We start from the raw sequence: 14983 nt of genomic DNA, 5'->3' as shown, positions 1-14983 counted from the left end.
GTGAGAACAGTGGTAATAAATACAGTTGAATGAGTGTGCAAAGTATTGTTGAACAATCTATTATATGCAAAATAACAGTAGTGCAATGATTTTTTGTAGAAATAGTCTACTGTGCTTGTACAGTAACCACTTAGACAGTTTATAGTGTAATGGATTTAACCATGTGCAGTCTGTGCAAAATATGAGTAGTGCAATACATGTATGTAAAGTACCGTGACCAGTGCAGTAAAAGAGCAGGTGCAGGTTAGATAGGTGGTGCGGCATTCAGAAGTGTCACAGCCTCAGGAAAGAAGCTCTTCCTGAGCCTACTAGTTCGAGAGCGTAGGCTTCTGTAACGCCTGCCGGATGGAAGGAGGGTGAAAAGTCCATGGTTAGGGTGAGAGGCATCCTTGATGATGTTTCTTGCCCTGCTCAGACAGCGCCTGTGATAAATGTTCTCGATGGATGTTAACTGGGTGCCGGTGATCCGTTGAGCAGTTTTCACCACCCGCTGGAGTGCTTTGCGGTCAGATGCGGAGCAATTGCTGTACCACACTGAGATGCAGTTTGTAAGTATGCTCTCAATGGTATAGCGGTAGAATTCAGCAAGGATCCTGGGACTGAGGTGAACTTTTTTAAGGCTCCGTAAGAAATAAAGGCGCTGCTGAGCCTTTTTGACCAGGGTGGAGGTGTTTAGGGACCAGGTGAGGTCATCTGAGATGTTGATGCCAAGGAACTTGAAACTTGACAAACGCTCCACTACAGCTCCGTTGATGTAGATGGGTGTGTGTGCATGATTCCTAGTCCGCCTGAAGTCCACAATGATCTCCTTTGTCTTCTGGGTGTTTAGTTCCAGGTTGTTGGTGGCACACCACACAGCCAGGTGCTGCACCTCATCCCTGTAGGCTGACTCGTCGTCATCCTTGATCAGACCTACCACCGTGGTGTCATCTGCAAATTTGACTATGGTGTTGGAGCCATAAACAGGAACGCAGTCATGGGTGAATAGGGAGTACAGGAGAGGGCTCAGTACGCAGCCTTGTGGCACACCGGTGTTCAGGGTGATGATGGAGGAGGAGAGGTTATCTAACTTAACAGACTGAGGTCTGTTAGTCAGAAAATCTAGAATCCAGTTGCAGATGGGTGTGCTGATTCCAAGATGGCTGAGCTTGGAGATCAGCTTGGAGGGGATTACCGTATTAAATGCAGAACTGAAGTCTATGAACAGCATTCTCACATGTGTGTTCTGACTGTCCAGGTGGGTGAGGGCAGAGTGAAGTGCCGTTGAGATGGCATCCTCAGTTGACCTATTGTTGCGATAGGCAAATTGGAATGGGTCTAATGTAGCAGGGAGACAGGCTTTTAAGTGGGATGCGACCAGTTTCTCAAAGCACTTGGCAATGATGGGGGTGAGTGCAACAGGACGGAAGTCGTTAGGGACCGATGCAGTGGAGTGCTTCGGTACCGGCACGATGGTGGAGGTTTTGAAGCAAGTGGGGACAGTTGCTTGGGCCAGGGACAGATTGAAAATGTCCGTGAAGACCTCAGCCAGCTGCTCTGCACAGGCTTTAAGCACACGACCAGGTATTCCGTCAGGGCCAGCTGCTTTCCGTCCATTCACTTTACGCAAAGTGGAGTAAACATCTGATGTGGAGAGTGTGAGAGGCAGTTCACTGGGTTGATGCTCAGTTTTGAGTGAGATCTCCTTATCATTTTTATCAAAACGAGCATAAAAGTGATTGAGCTCGTCTGGGAGGGAGGCAGAGCTGGAGGGGGGCACAGAGTTAGGTAGTTTGTAATCTGTGATAGATTGTATGCCTTGCCACATACGCCGGGGGTCTGAAGAATTGAAGTGTTCTTCAATCCTCTGTTTATGTTTGAGTTTGGCCTGGCAGATACCCTTCCTCAGGTTGGCTCTGGCTGAGCTGTAAGCCTCCTGGTCACCAGACTTGAAGGCTGCATCTCTTGCTCTGAGCAGAAGGCGAACCTCTCTGTTCATCCAGGGCTTCTGATTAGGGAAAATTTTTATTTTTTTGTGTGTGGTCACTCTACTCACACATGTGTTGATGTGCTCCAGGACAGAGTTGGTGTAATTGTCAATGTTGATCCGGGAGTTTGTGGTGGCCTGGGCAGCAAACTCACTCCAGTCTGTGTGCTGGAACTGATGTTGAAGAGTGGAGTCTGCACCTTCCAGCCAGATTTTAACAGTCCTTATTGTAGGTTTCACACTTTTGATAACCGGGGTATACTTGGGGAGCAGGAACAAAGAGAGGTGGTCAGACTGACCCAGATGGGGGAGGGGTGTGACTTTGTAGGCATCAGTCACATTAGTATAAACATGGTCCAGTGTTTTATGTCCCCTTGTAGTGCAGGAGACATTTTGGTGAAATTTGGGGAGAACAGATCTTAAAGTGCAGTGATTGAAGTCCCCAGCAACAATAAAGGCACCATCCGGGTGCAGGGTTTGTAGTTTGCTAATAGCAGCACAGAGTTCTTTCATAGCCACGTTAGCATTAGCGTCCGGAGGTACATAAACTGCAGCTGCAACAATGCAAGTAAACTCACGTGGTAGATAGAATGGCCTGCACTTGATAATCAGGAACTCCAGATCAGCAGAGCAGTGGGTATCAACAATGACAGAGTCTTTACACCATGATTTGTTAACATAAATGCAAACTCCACCACCTTTGTTTTTACCAGAGGTTGCTGCTACTCTGTCAGCCCTGAAGAAAGAGCGTCCATCCAAATGCACCACGCTGCTTGGGACATTGTTGCAGAGCCATGTTTCAGTGAAAAACATAACATTACAGTCCATAAGCCATTTTTGTGTGAGGGTCCAGATCTTTAGTTCGTCCATCTTGTTCATCAGAGACCGTACATTGGCAAGGAAGATGCTGGGCAGAGCTGGTCGATGTGGGTTTAGCCTTAGCTTAGCACGCAGCCCACCACGCTTTCCCCGTCTTTGTTTACGGTCTCGACGCCGACGCCGAGAACTTCCGGTCGGTACGAGTGATCCGCTTGTCCGCGGTGATCTCAGTAGCTCCGGCGGGAGTTCGCTGAAGTCAAAAGGATGATCTAAAACAGGGCCGTGCACAGACCTTTTGAGGGGCATGTGCTGAAACTGAAAAAGGGCACCCCCCTCCCTTTTTTTATATCAAGATTATTTAGTAAGCCTGCATAACAGGAAGAAATGGTCACATCTTCATGACAAATTCATTAACACAAAATAATAGTCTCAAAAGCTTTAGATTTATTCACGATTAATAACAACCATAATAATAATATTAGATAATTAGATAATATAGATAAACAGGGTTTTAAGGGCTTATCTAAACCTAATTACAACAGCTCTTGTGTACTCCCTCTTTTTTTAAATTGCATTTATAGCGAAAAAAAATACTTGACTCATACATAAACATGTTAAAGAAATAATACAAATTAGCTTATAACACCAAACAGAAACCAAAATCTTTTTTTATTGAACTTTATGCACTTTTTTTATGAACTTTGCAAAGAAAAAAAAATATATATATATATATTCTCTTTTTTAGCTATTCTGTTTGGTTTTATAAGCTAATTTGTATTATTTGGTTTACATGATTATGAATGACTTTGAGAAGAGGGGAAGGTGAGCAATGAGTCAAGTATTTTTGACAAACTTTTTTGAAATATAATTTAATTATGTTCAACTCAATTCCAGATTATAAGAAACTATAGCCATACCGTAACTATAACATATCCAACATGTATCCGCCTACCATGTTTTACTACATTTTATACATGTGAGGACAAACGGAGAGTATACCAAAACATGATTAGCCTAAATGTTAATAAATTAAGTGTATCAGCAATCATAAATCAAAGAAGAAATTTCTTAGAAATATATTTTATAAATGTTATCTAGGTGACGAGGATCACTCGTCGCTTTGTGTAAGTTCCAGTACGAAACAGCGCGGGGGCGCACCTGTTATGATTTTCCGATGGTAAAAACAAATTATATGTTGTTGTATTACTTATCAATATATAGTTTTTGACCAGCGAAAGTGTGCAAATGTGAATTTTTTTTTGTCCGTCATTAAAACGGCGACGGTGCCTGCCTGCCGGCATCACATTACACTTTAATCTACAGGTTACAAACTAGTTTTTGTAGCTATATAGACGGAGCGCTCGGTTTTTCCTGTGGTAAAATGCATTTGGCCAAAATCGCATTTTATAAAAGATTAAATGCTACTGTATGCACAGGCCATTTAAGTGTTGGCTATGTATTGGCTATGACTAGATGGCAAATGCTAGCCCCCTCTCTCAGGCGACACCCCACATGTCTCAGTCAGTCAGTCAGTCAGACATCAAATAAATAAAATATGAGCCTTTATAGACATAGTGTTTAGTAGTACTTATTCAAACAACAAGATATTTATTTACCCTTCGCAAAACTTTTTTCAGCTCAGCTGTTGTCTACAGTGTGGCTGATGTGGAACTTCAGTTGATTCAATGAATATAGAGGGGGCGGAGTTATCAGCTTACTGACAGCTTGAGGATCGAATAAGATTTACACAAGCTCGTTTTAAGAACTTTCATTTGCTAAATATTTGTAAAACAGACAAACAGATGTAAAGGGTGACCAATAGCATTGATAAAAAAATTTTAAAAAACACCACCAAAAAAAGGGCACTTCGGAGTGTAAGGGCAAAAAGGGCATGTGCTCTGCACAGGTTGAGCCCTACCTGTGCACGTGCCTGATCTAAAACTATGTTGGAACACTGTTTGTTGATGTCCAAAAGTGACTGTTTAGTATAGATGTAGTTCGCATAACTGAATCGCGCCAACACGAATGAAATAACCAGGTAGATTAACACTAATTTCCGAAATCTGGTAAGACGCTGAGCCTCGCGATGTGGTCGCGCCGCCATCTTGATATGTAAACATGATTGCTAATAGTCATGAATAACTGACCTTATTGTCCCTGTTGCATAACTTGAAAAAATTGTTTATGTACAAATTGACTTGCTGTTATAGATCAAAATTAAAGGTGAAGTATAAAACCAAAAAAGGCTTCCAGAACTCTCTGTCATTGGTTGAATATTTTGTTGCATTAGGCTGGTCAGGATGTTCACATGAACAACTGCGTCAAAGGGCGGCAGTATGACTTACAGTTGACTATAAACATTAACATGGAAGAAAGTATTTCAAGATCAAAAGTGGCATTTTCCTTTAATAAAGCTATTTTTTTTTCTTTCTCAGAACCTCAACCAGAACCCAAGGACTCTCCTCCCCAAGTTCTACGGCCTGTACTGTATTCAATCTGGAGGAATCAACATTCGTCTTGTGGTTATGAACAATGTTCTGCCTCGGTCTTTAAAGATGCACTACAAATATGACCTGAAAGGCTCCACGTACAAGAGACAGGCGTCACGAAAAGAGCGGGAAAAGGCCTGCCCCACATATAAAGACCTAGACTTTGTGGACATGCATGATGGCTTGTACTTTGACACAGAGACATATAACGCCCTGATGAAGACGCTACAGCGAGACTGCCGGGTGAGTGCTACTCTTAGTTTGGCATTTTTCTTGTGCAAAAGTTGTGGGTGGTTTCCAAAGCAGTGTTGTGGTTGTTAACAAGTTTGGAGTTTTGTGTAGCGTGAGTCCAATAGAATAGAAAACAAGTTAGAAAGTAAAACTAAAACAGTTTCTGTGGTGACCACCTTTGATTTGATCAAACCTGATAATCTGGTCTGAGGATCATCACAGTGTTGGCTTAAAAGATATCTTGTGACAAATCATGCACTAAAGTGTATCATGTGGCTCATGGTTTACTAGAATAAATGAAGTTCAAAAACAGGGCTATCAAAAAATCCTTCTATTTTGTAATTTGCATTGCTAAAAATGAGATGTTTGCAGAACAAACAATGAAAATTTCTTACAATTCTTACAATTTGCAATCATTTAAACAATTCTCTAACATTTTTCTGTTTTTGTTCTAAAAAGATTTACATGCAAATTTTCCCTTTTTTCACAATTATTTTTAATATTGTGAGATCTGTCTCCTTGACATTTCAATAATCAATGCAAACTACTGTTCAAAAGTTTCATGTATTTATTTTTAAAGAAATTAGCACTTTGCAGCATAGGCACATTAAATTAGTCAAAAGTAACAGTAAAGATATGTGTTATATTACAAATAAATATGATATATATAATTTCTTTTGAACTTTCAATTTAAAATGTATCGCAGCATATTTATGAATTATTTCTAAAGGAGCATGTGACACTGAAGACTGGAGTAACGATGCTGAAAATTTACATTAAATTATATTTTAAAATATATTCAAATTAATTTTCCACAATATCATTGTTTTTACTGTATTTTTGATTTTAAAAAAATGCAGATTTGGTGTCTAAAACATTAAAAAATCTTCCCAACTCCATACTTTTGAACAGAAGTTTAAATGGGGAACTAATTGCCTGTTGTCTTAAACTGTTGACAACATCACAAAAACACTCATTACATGAAACCTCATGAAATAAAAACATGTATTCAAGACCTTAAAACACCACAGATAGACCTCAAGACTACAAGTACGTTTCTAAGCATGACAAGAAAATCAACAGCATCAGTGTAAATAGAATTGGAGAAGGTCAAGTGATACAATTACATTAAGTATGAGGTAGAATGGAACAGAACCACAAAACTGCCAGCTATGCTTGTTATTTTGAGTGCAACATAATAGAAAGGCTGCATTTGATATGCATCATGTTTTGTGTTTTAAAAAGTACAAGTGTCTTTCTAACATGGCGCATAGATCTCCCAAGATTCAATATAAAGTTTTGGAACAATTGTTCCTTTACTGTAATCAACAGTAAAGATGTTTTAGTCTCATCTTTATGCACAAGCACCGGGGAAGATGCCGCAGTTCCACGGAAAACAAGTTCATGATAGTCTTCAGCTCCACAGTAGCTTATTAACAGTTTCAAAATGTGCTGCGTGGCAGACATCTCCGTTCAGCTGGGAAACAAACCGCATAAATCCAGTCTGGCATTCCTTTCTATTTCAGCAGCTCAGGCTGTCGACGTGGTCTGGTAAATATTGTTGTGTTTCACATTATTTAGGGTCTTTTTTTTCAGGAAATGATTTGTAAACAACCAGATGGTATTTTCCCTCCTAGACAGTTTCCATTACTGCTTAAATATTGGCACTTGGTTGATAATGTCTGCCTGACGTGAACTGACAGTACGACAGTGAAACCACCGCTTAGCAGCATTCCTATGTTCTCTAAAAAAAACATTAGTTGTAGGTGATTGTAATGGCTTTGCTGTGTGGTTGTTAAGCTGTTCTGGGTGGTTTTAGGGCATTGTTGGGTGGTTGAATAACCAACACCTCTAAAATTAATGTAATTAGAATAACTTAAATACAGTACCATTTAAAATTTGGGGTCTGTAAAAAATATTTGTTTTTAATTAATTGATACATTTATTCAGAAAAGGTGCATAAATTGATTAAATGTGTCAGTAAGAATTTATTTTTTTTGTTATGTAATGTAACAAAATATTTATATATCAAATTAATGCAGTTCTTTCAGAATCTTGGATCAACTGCGTCATGGTTTCCACAAAAATATTAAGCAGCACAACTGTTTTCAACATTGATGATAATAAGAAATGTCTCTTGAGCAGCAATTCATTCGGCAGTGGCTCAGTGGTTCATGGAAGGTTGGTGGTTCGATCCCCGGCTCCACCTGACCAAGTGTCGAGGTGTCCTTGAGCAAGACACCTAACCCCAGCTGCTCCCGACGAGCTGGATGGCGCCTTGAATGGCAGACACTGCAGTCGGTGTGTGAATGAGTGAGTGGATGGGTGAATGTGAGGCATATTGTAAAGCGCTTTGGATGGCCATGTGGTCTGTTGAAAGCGCTATATAAATGCAGTCCATTTACCATTATATTAGAATGATTTCTGAAGGATGATGTGACACTGAAGACTGGAGTAATGATGCTGAAAATTCAGATAAATCATCAGATAAATAATTTACATTTTATATAAGTTATATAAGTTATATTTTTCGTTGTAATATTAGTTGACAAGATTACTATTTACTAATGTATTTCTGAACAAATATATGCCACCTTGGTGTGCATAAGAGACTTTGAGCCTAATTTGGTCTTTTGTTTGAGTTCATACTGAAATCCTTGATATTTGACTTTCAAATCAAAGTACAATTTTGTAAACAAACAACAACAAAAAAACGGTATACTTAAAGGAACAATTCACCCCAAAATGTAAGTTTTGTTCTCATTTTACTTTTGTGGAGAAATGTGGTTTGTTTTGGACCATGTTGACTTTCATTGCATGGACACAAACAGTAATAAATTTTTTCAAAACAGATAAAGAATGTTATACAGGTAAGAAACAATGCAAGCGTGAGAAAATTACGACAGAAGTTTATTTTTATTTTTCTGTATTCGCCCCTCACCTTGCTGTCCAGGAAAAACTATTTCTATTAAAATGATCTCATTTTTCATTTTTGTTTCCTATTTGCCCACTGCAGTGTTTTTCAATGACATGTTTTCTTTTACTTTGTAAGTTCCTCCAAAATCAAGCTGCAAGTAAACAGCCCAGTAACTGAATTACCCAAATGATTGTGGTGTGATGTTAAAGTGTCCCAATGCTGCATTAGGTAACCAGCCCTCTGTGGTCGCCTTGTGCTTCTCGAATTCTTCAGCAGACTTGGCACTCGACTTTCTTACTGTTCAATTGTTTACCAGCAAACAAGCTCACAACGGTGCCATTGCGATGGCATTCCAGACATGACCTGTTATTAAAAGTGATTCGAGACAGAATGTTCCCTATATGTAACAGTCTGAGAGATTGTCTTTTTTGGCACCTGAGGTATGTGCTGACCGGCCGGCCCCTGTGAGCACTGAACTAAAAGGATCACCCGTAATGCGAGTCACAAGAGGGCCGAGGGAAAAATGAGAACTCGAGTTTCACACAATAATGACCATACTTGGGGACATTCAGCCCGCTGTAGCCCACCCTGCCATCCAGCTCCAGCATTTGGGAAGAACATAGTCTTTTATGGATTGAAATAGTTGAAAAGAAGTTATTTTCTGTCATCTTACATCGTACTATGTTCTTGATGCAAGGAAACACAAACTGCAGTCCAAACACATTCCCATGAGTGCTGTAAGATTTTATTGTTAGCTTTTCCTTCTGGCTACGTCCTGTGCAGAAAATGAAATGAACACTAAGCAGAAAGTTTCTCCTGAGTAAGCAACACACCCTGGGCTTCAACTGCAAAGCACAATAGAAGCAAATCTATAAGAATCAAGAACAAGTGTTTAAACGGTTTCTATGCGACTCGTCTCCAAACACTTATAGGATTTCGATAATGCATAGAGCATGTCGCCAGCATTTATCTTCACTCTTGATGTAAATGTCTTCTCTGAGCTGAATGGAAATGAGTAAGCATTCATTTTAATACCTGATTTTGACAATAAAGAACGCTTTCATTACACCGTATCTGACACATGTATATATATTAGTGCTGTTAAAATATTGTGTTTACATATTAAATATAATTACATATAATATAAATTATATGAAAGTAAATATAGACATGTAAATTATTAAAATAAAAAAATCAAACATATATACTGTATGTGTGTATTTATATATATATATATACATAATAAATATACACATAACACACATATATATTGTGCAAACAAAAAAATACCCATTTATTTTGCCATTATCATTTATCTTGCCCATGCGATTAATCACATTTAATCATTAGACAGCAGTAATATATATATATATATATATATATATATATACGTATATATATATATATACGTATATGTATGTATAGTTATAGTTATATACATACATACACACACGTACACACACATAAAATTATATATAATATATTATAATAAAAATTATATACAATGAAACTTATTATTAAAATGCCATCATCATTATTATTATTATAAATAATAATAATAGTAACAATAATAATAATAATTATTACTATTTTTTATTGAACTTTTTCCCTAACAAGCTGCCCATAAAGAGTAAACACAATGAAGATTGATATGCCTATGTATTCACAACTTACCAGGAAGTGAATGCAAATAATCATTGTTTAATATATGTATTACATAGAAACTTCGTGTAAAGTTGGTTCTTGTAAGTTTATAGGAAGATTTCTGTCTTAAAAGAAAAACATTCTTTAAAAAATGTTTAGCTTAAACTCCTATTAAATACAGGCACTGCTAATGTATTTTCTATGTGCATTAAAAATACATTTTATTTTTTAAATATGTCAAGTGCACAAAAAATACTAAAACCTAATGAGAAAATAAAACCTAATAAACCCTAATGAAATCTTTTTATCGGGTCAGGGGAGGTCACGTAGCTCATGTTTACATACAATATGAATACAAGTGACACATTTTTTAACTAAACTCTTCACCTTATGTTAATTAATGACCAGTGACTGTGAAGAGAAACGACATTCTCCTTTGAGCTGACTCGACTGATGGCTACAAACCAAGCTGCAAAACATGTGGTTTTAATAGTGGTATAGCAGCGAGCCATTGTGGACTGCTGCCCTGAAGCCCAGGATGTTTACTGTGGAAAATGGAAAATACTTTACATGAGTATCTCAAAACATTTGTTTCCTTTTGGTTTAACGCACTGAACCACTTGTCATATTTAGCCCATATTTGTACTTGTTATATTTTGTTAAGGGCTCATAATGAATCAAACGAAATCTTGATGTGCTATGAAAACATACAGCAACTCTCAGAGCTCAAAACTTCCTCTCCAGTTCAAAAAGACCAAACGGCTTGTTTTTAACTTTCTGATTTTAGACTACTTAAAATATTTGAGAACACGATCATTCGCAGTTACACGTCAACAACAGGTATTCAGTCTAAAACCAAATGTAAACTACACTGAAAAACAATCCATGTACAAACACTCTTCACTTTGAAATCGCTAGTAAATTTCACAAAGAATTATAACGTGTTGAATTAAACATGCAATTTTGAAGTAGAAGACTTTTTGAACAAAAAAAAGTGTTTTTAACAATGGAAATATGTTGTAAAACTAGTTTGTAAAAAAATGTTTAGTGCTCAGGCATATTTAGGCTTACGTAAAAAAGGGGCATATATTCAAATACACTCCTTCCCGGAGCAAAATGTTAATCTGTTACTCCACCCCAAAAGAAATGTGTATATGCCTTTCAAAAACAGGTCAACCTTTGACCCAATGACTTCATTGCCAAACAAGTGGTGTTGTCTTCCACTGCTGCCATTGTTGGGTATTACTGTGACCTAGTTGAGGGCCCATTTGTAGGCTTTTAGATGGTCCTGATGGGATGCAAAACAAGGATGTTGTGTGTCTCTATTCAAATATTATGCATTTGAATATGGAGGGTATGAGGGGAACAAGAGCGTCATGCAAAAGTGAAATTCACTGGCTCGCGGCTACAGCTTTTACCTGATTGTTTTAGTATGTTTCATTTAAAGCCAAACGTTAGTGATGTGCAGGCCTGGAAAGTATTTAGTGTAGATATATAGTATTCCTATAACACTAAGAGCTAGAAGCGCACATCTATGTGCTCTATGGTTGGTTTCTTGTGTATTTTTAACAAGTAATCATTGCTGAGGTCTTTTATCTAGTGAGCTATGACTAATGTTTGTTTAAAGCATGTTTATAGTTTCTTAACACTGATAAACAAATCACTTTTTCTTTTGACACATTTATGAAGATGCTATGCAGACTTTCCCCAGTCTTCTGCCTTTTCTTTTCTTTTCTTTTCTTTTTTTTTTTTACTTATTTTGTCTTGTTTTCTATGACTAATGTCTAAAAGTTCTTATATCAAGAAGCAAAATGACTCAAGATATTAAGTCTTGTTTTCTGAAAAAATCATACAAATTAAGGCTATGTTTACATGACAACGATGTAGTCAAAAATGGAAAAGTTTTTCCTTTGCACTTTTAAAAAGTTTCACGTATACACAACAACATTCATATAATGATTTGCATTTACATATCCACGAAAATGGCCAAAAGTGCTGTATTACTTATGCCAGGCCAGTAGTTGGCACTGTCACCTTATTAGTAAACAGTACTTGAAGGGAAGTGATAATTATGTATATAATGGAGTATATGCGTTGGTTGTAATATTGGTGAAGTAGTGTTAGCAAACTCTTGAGCAGCAACAACAGTACCATGTACCCTGACACTGTTGTGTATGTTTGTAAAATCGACATGTACTGTGCATGTCTACATTCCTAACATTGACTACGCACGCACATGACGTCACCGTTTTCAAAGATTCCCGTATTGGGTGTTTACCAATTTATGGAAACGATAACGGTGGCGTATACGAAAACTCACATTTTGAAACCCGTTTATAAAAACATGCATTTTTTAATACCCAAAATGCCATTATTGTTCAAACGGACAGACAAAACTCATAAAAAGTTCCCATTTTTGGCTGAAAACGTTGTCGCGTAAATGGCCCCTAAGTGAACTTATGCTTAAAACGACAAAATATTTCAATGAGGTAAGAAAAATAAACTTACCTCAGATGAAAACAAGATTATTCATCTCGATAAAAAAAAAAAAAAAAAATCTGTTAATTTTGCCCTAATTTTTTTTTTTATTATTAGTTTTGCCTTTCAAGTAAATGCTGCAAAATACAGAAGCTTAAGGTGCATTCACACCATATCGGAATTCCCGTGATTATGAGATTCCAACTTGTAAGAAGCATTCACATCCTCGTAGAACTTGTAATCACAACTTGTGAACTGGGAGTTTTCTGAGAGCTATGACTTGTACCACGTGACCGCTGAACCACCTGAACATCGCAGGCTCTGTTAAATTACGGTAATTACGATATGGCCTGAACGCAGCATTAGAGCTGTGCAAGTGGGTGTTAACTTTTTATTAAAGTTAACTAAAACTAAAAACATAAAAAAAGTTAGTTAATAACAAAATAACTTTTTTCAATGAAATAAAACAAAATCATAAAACTGAAATAAAAACTATAAAGATATTTGTTTGGTATCCTGTATCAACCCTATGCCCTTAAAAAGTAACATAGCAAACAAGAGTTTTGCAGAATGAGGGTTACCATCTTGACAGAGAAAAAATAGCAACAGCACAGTGGCCAAAGACAAGGTACATTAATCAGGAGGATTTTGGCTGTGGTCCTTGTGATATTGTGTGTGAGATTCATAGTGAGTTAAATGTTGTGTTGTATGTCACACAGGTTCTGGAGAGTTTTAAGATCATGGACTACAGTCTGCTGTTGGGGGTGCACGTTCTGGACCAGAGTCACAGAGAAGGAGACGTCAACATTGTGGACGGGAAGAGGACTGTGGGACAGAAAGTTCTTTACTCCACCGCCATGGAGTCAATTCAGGGAGACGGCAAAGCAGCCGAGGCTTTGACTACCGATGACACGTGAGTCCCTGATATTAAAACCAGTGTATATCCTGTTCGTATATATTCAAAATGTGTGTGTAGTTATATAAACAGATTAATGCACATTGGTTGCAAATACAATATATATTTTTTTTTTGTAAAATATTTTTTGTTCCGTATTTAGCAAGTGACTTTCACCACAAAAAAAAAAAAACCCTGATATTTTACCCCAAAATCTAAAAAAAAAAAAAAGTCTAAATACTTTATTCAAGAACATGTGTATTTATATACATTATTATTCATATATATTATTTATTTGTATGAATTAATATGTGTATTATTTATTTATATATCAATATGAATTGTAAATTTCTAATAAAACAATTATAGGATTTGTTAGGATGTCTTAATGATCTAATTTAGAAACTGTTATATCCAAGATAAATTAAATAGAAATTAATTATTTAAAGAAACCTTAATTTATATATATATATACACACACACACACACACACACACACACACATATTTGTTGAACTGTATTATTTATTTATGATTAGTTATGTCTTTAAAGAAAAATAATTGTTCAGTTTATTTTTTTATTATTATAATAAAAACACAAATTAGACTTCAATTACAATTTGTCACAGTGCAAAAAATAAGATTAAAGCTTTATGATTTTTTTTTCTTTTTGTGGGTGAAATTGCTTGTCTTAACCTTGATATATTTATTTCCTAGCCACTAGTAACATAATATAATTTAAATACAATGTTTCCTTTCATACAGAATGGGAGGCATTCCTGCAAAAACACACAGGGATGAGAAACTACTTATATTTCTAGGCATTATCGACATCTTGCAGTCTTACAGGTAAGCCTGGTGTCAGTTAACAACAAACCCAAGAGTCCAAATGTCATGTTACACACCAGCTTACAGCATATTAGCTCATACTTGCTCTTATTTCCCACCAAGATTCATGAAGAAGCTGGAGCACTCCTGGAAGGCACTCGTCTATGATGGTGTAAGTCTATATGACTCTCTGCTCTCTTCGCTTATGAATAGACTATTCATACCGCTGGGGAATTAAAGATGCTTCCTGGTTTAATTGTCTTGTATTCTCTTTCTCCAAGGATACGGTGTCTGTGCACAGACCGAGTTTCTATGCAAACAGATTTCTCAAGTTCATGAGCTCCAGAGTATTCAGAAAGATTCAGCGTAAGTCAACAATGCGAGCAAACTCATTCATTATGCAAGTATAAAATAATCACAATGGGATACATTTTGAATGTTCAACGTTATCATGGTCTGCAAAATTAATATTTTAGGAAATGTGATAACACTGCACAAAAAGGTCTCATTTGTTAATGCATTAGTTAACATAAACTATGAGCAATATATTAGTTTGTTGATGTGAAAAACAGTTGTAACATTTTTAAAAAACAATAATACCAAAACAGTTGATATTTTTTGTTCATGTTCATAGTGCATAAAATGATTTTAACAGATGCTTAACTGACTAACTTAATGTAGATGTAAATGTATAAATGAAGACTAATAAATACTGTA

General features: G+C 36.8%; 1 protein-coding gene across 2 annotated transcripts in view; it reads left to right on the top strand.

The window, feature by feature from the left end:
* The window catches only part of pip5k1bb (phosphatidylinositol-4-phosphate 5-kinase, type I, beta b), a 43628-nt gene that overhangs the window by 21053 nt on the left and 7592 nt on the right, over positions 1-14983 (top strand). For both annotated transcript variants that reach the window (XM_052563742.1, XM_052563743.1), the window contains exons 7-11: positions 5221-5517; positions 13264-13457; positions 14204-14287; positions 14390-14438; positions 14548-14632. In XM_052563742.1, coding sequence (XP_052419702.1) covers positions 5221-5517; positions 13264-13457; positions 14204-14287; positions 14390-14438; positions 14548-14632 — 709 coding nt within the window. The remainder of the gene's footprint in view (positions 1-5220; positions 5518-13263; positions 13458-14203; positions 14288-14389; positions 14439-14547; positions 14633-14983) is intronic.

This window comes from Carassius gibelio, chromosome B8 (genome assembly GCF_023724105.1).
Source record: "Carassius gibelio isolate Cgi1373 ecotype wild population from Czech Republic chromosome B8, carGib1.2-hapl.c, whole genome shotgun sequence".
In the NCBI taxonomy this organism is placed as follows: Eukaryota; Metazoa; Chordata; class Actinopteri; order Cypriniformes; family Cyprinidae; genus Carassius; species Carassius gibelio.
The sequence above is the reverse complement of the archived record's forward strand: the minus strand, read 5'-3'. Positions and strand labels throughout refer to the sequence as shown.